Genomic DNA, 3,471 nt, shown 5'->3' with positions numbered 1-3,471 from the left:
ATACACCTTTCATGAGGCGGGCTTCAATCCGATGCGAGCCATAAGGCCTTTGCGATCCTCCATATTACGGCCTTTGTAATTGCCAGTGTTTTCGATAAAGAGGTTATTCTCGAGCAGCCTGTCAGAGACAGGTCAAGTCATTGCGGAATCAGAAAGGAAGTAGGAATATTAAAACCAGGAGTTGATCGAGGAGTCCTGAATAGCCGATTTGAAATGCACATCGTAGATTGGAAGAGGAAGGATTGAATCTCAGATAGAAGATTATAATCAGCTGGAAGTCCATTCAGAAGTCTACCAACAACTACACAGTGTCCTTTCGGGTCATATGTAGATCCATACCCTGATTCGATCGACCCCTCTTTGCTCGGTCTTCGTGAACCCGAACTCCTCATCTGTCGTTTCTCCCTCTTTTTCCTATTTTGAACCTAGCCGAGCCTCTCGTCTTGCCTCACACTCCACTGGCTAGATGATTGGTCGGATGAAATACATATCAGCCGACAGGGCCTTCTGAAGTCGGGGTATTTGGAGATGACATGCACCAGCGGGATCTCCTGTTTGGGATTTCGCGGAGGCTTTATTATAACATGGTTTATGATATAATTTAAAACTTGCCATCGACGCTTCGTCCGTTCAAAGCTTATGGCGTTGCGGGCACCGAGCCCTTTCTTGGAGAACATATTGCCAACTTCGGGCAGCCTTCTCGCGCTATAAAAAGGAACAAATGCGTTGTGTGCATTTTCTTCTATTCGCCACTGGCACTCTTGGGGCCAAAGGCTTGCAGAATATACACTCGACAAACTTCCACGTCGATGTGGATCCTGACACTGGGGCTCTGCTTTCCATCGTAAATCCGAAGGACAATGCCTCGATGAGTTGGATAAGTGGACCGGATAATGCCCCTTGGCAGCCTCTCGGGAGCCGGTGGGGACTTGGCTATGTGGATGTGGGAGACCTCAATCGTGCGTATTGGCAAGCTCCCAATATCACAGTTGAGGAGGACCGTATGACGGTATTCTACACATTGGAGAAGGTGGATCTGAACGTCACCAGATGGGTCGATGAGCCATCCAACAGCTTTCGAGAATGTTATTCATTCACCAACACCGGCGCTGATGCGATCGCCCTGAACGATGGTGGGATTCAGTCCTTGGGGATTTACACGCCATTCAACGATCATTATACCTCGACGGAAGATGTCTTAGAACACCGTTCACATGCACATATCTGGGCGTCAGGGGCCAGCTCGTCATGGGTAAAGCTGACGCGAATGGGCCTCCGAGGCCCGCACCTGGGGCTGGTTCTCACGGAGGGCGCCTTGTCGGGGTACAGTGTAGAGTCGCGCGACACAGTCACGTCCTCTAACACTCGAGGGGTCTTTCTTCTCCATCCCGACGTGCCTACTCTGGAAAGCATGGAGTCAACTCAGATCTGCTGGACCATGTTTTGGCATGATGATTGGGAGGACTTTCTGGAGCAGAGTCTACAGCGCTCAGATCAGGTTATCCATGTTGAAGCATCACCCTGGACGGCTGTTGAAGGTGAATCTGTGAATCTGACAGTCTATGGGCGGCCCGGAGACAAGATCTCTTTTAGGGGAGTCGATCTAGCGCCCGTTGGGAAAGCAGGCACGTACTTGACCTCCATTCAGGCCAAGACTGCAGGTGAGCAGCAATTGACTTTCACTCTGGAGAGGGGTGAGAGTCGACACAATGCTACCATTGTCCTCAATACCGTGCATCAAATTGATGAGATCATCCAGAACCGTGTGAAGTTCATTACCACAAACCAACAGATAAGCTCGTCCTTCCCAGACACATCGAAGGCAGGCGCATACGCAGTCTATGACACCCAGATGGAGGACATAGTGACTTTCGATACAGCATCTGACAGGAACACGGGTCGTGAACGCGTGGGGATGGGTGTATTGGTGGCACGATGGCTCCAAAATAATTCAGACACAGAGGTCGAGGAATCACTTCGGATTTACTATAACTACGTTATCAACAAGCTTCAAGACCCATCCGGCTACGTCTACGACTGGCCAGTCGGGTCTAGTATCGCGTCGCTCCGATTATATGACTGGCCTTGGGTTATGCAACTTCATCTTGCCATGGCAAAGCTCGGGAATCGAGCTGTAACAAGTCACGGAAATTATACCGCTACGCCCGTCGAACGCTTCATGGTTACACTCGAACGTTTCTACGCGGAAGGAGGAGAGACGTATTACCCGATCGGATTGCCTATCTACGAAAGTCTCACATTTTTCAACAAAACCCGAAATAGGGCTGCATATGAGCGTGCATTACAGCTCTTTGTGGTTCATGGTAAGCAGATCGCCGAGGTTGGGGACAACTATCCCTCCTCGGAAGTGAACTATGAGCAGTCGATTATTGCTCCGGCCGCCATAATCCTCCTAGAGTTGTATCGGTCTACTGGAGACACGTTCTGGTTGAAGTCGGCCTATCGTCACTTCGATCTTTTGGAAGCATTCGGTGGCCGACAGCCCGATTATCATCTAAATGATGTTGCCATCCGCCACTGGGACGGATATTGGTTTGGAAAAGATCGTATGTGGGGTGACACGTTTCCTCATTATTGGAGCACTCTGACAGGTATTGCAATGCACCACTATTCAAGAGCAACCGGGGACGAGCCATATCAAACGCGCGCGGAGAAGATTTTGAGGGCAAACCTCGTTCTCTTTACGGGGGAGGGACAGGGATCGTGTGCTTTCCTCTACCCTACTACTGTGAATGGACGCACTGGTCACTACTTAGACCCATATGCGAACGACCAGGACTGGGCCTTAGCTCACATTCTGCAGCTTAGAGATATTCCTTAGTCTCGTTCGGTTGGTATTATGTCAACAGGGAAGGATCAACCAGTCTCAGAGTGTTAGGTGGACCGAGGATATCACCCTTATAAATATGTATGCGGTATCGGCAGTTGACTCTTGAAAATGCTGTCTACAAATTCAATGCAAAATGACTGCGGTTCATATAGTACGGCAGTGGATAAGTACAGTTTCCCTAGGGAAAAGATTCCATTTCTACGTTGGTAGAAACACCGCCTGGTACACTACCTCTTACGGACCATATCAGTGGCCATATTGGCTGCAGGCAGGAGGCCGCCCAATGTTGTCTTTTATGAGTTTGTCTTGATCTCCTCGGAAGTCCAGATTTGGATGCGCCGTCGGGAGAGCCCCATTGTATAGTGAGTTTGTTCTAGTTGGTATTGCATGGTCACATAACCGTACCGCATAGTAAATACCTGGTATCAAGGGTCCTGATCAAGTGAGCTTAGTGCAGCGTAGTAGTAAATAGTTCTTACAGTAACCTGTCCGTTAATAGTACTCAGTCAGTACCTTGACAATGACCATTTTTAATATCGGGCTGGCAAAGCGCCGAACGGGACAAGCAGTCTTGCCATAGCTGAAGTCGAGGCCGGTCTGGTCGATGTTGGAAACCGGTG

General features: G+C 49.4%; 1 protein-coding gene across 1 annotated transcript; it reads left to right on the top strand.

Annotated features, from left to right (window-relative positions):
• Nucleotides 1–721: 721 nt before the first annotated feature.
• On the top strand, nt 722–2,842 carry ANOM_011894 (uncharacterized protein; the record flags this gene model as incomplete). The annotated part of the gene is made up of 1 exon (XM_015557146.1): nt 722–2,842. The coding sequence occupies one exon, from the start codon at nt 722–724 to the stop codon at nt 2,840–2,842; it is 2,121 nt and encodes a 706-aa protein (XP_015400862.1).
• Nucleotides 2,843–3,471: the final 629 nt, after the last annotated feature.

This window comes from Aspergillus nomiae (assembly GCF_001204775.2).
Source record: "Aspergillus nomiae NRRL 13137 chromosome Unknown contig00789, whole genome shotgun sequence".
In the NCBI taxonomy this organism is placed as follows: domain Eukaryota; kingdom Fungi; phylum Ascomycota; class Eurotiomycetes; order Eurotiales; family Aspergillaceae; genus Aspergillus; species Aspergillus nomiae.
This window is presented reverse-complemented; position numbering and strand designations above follow the sequence as displayed.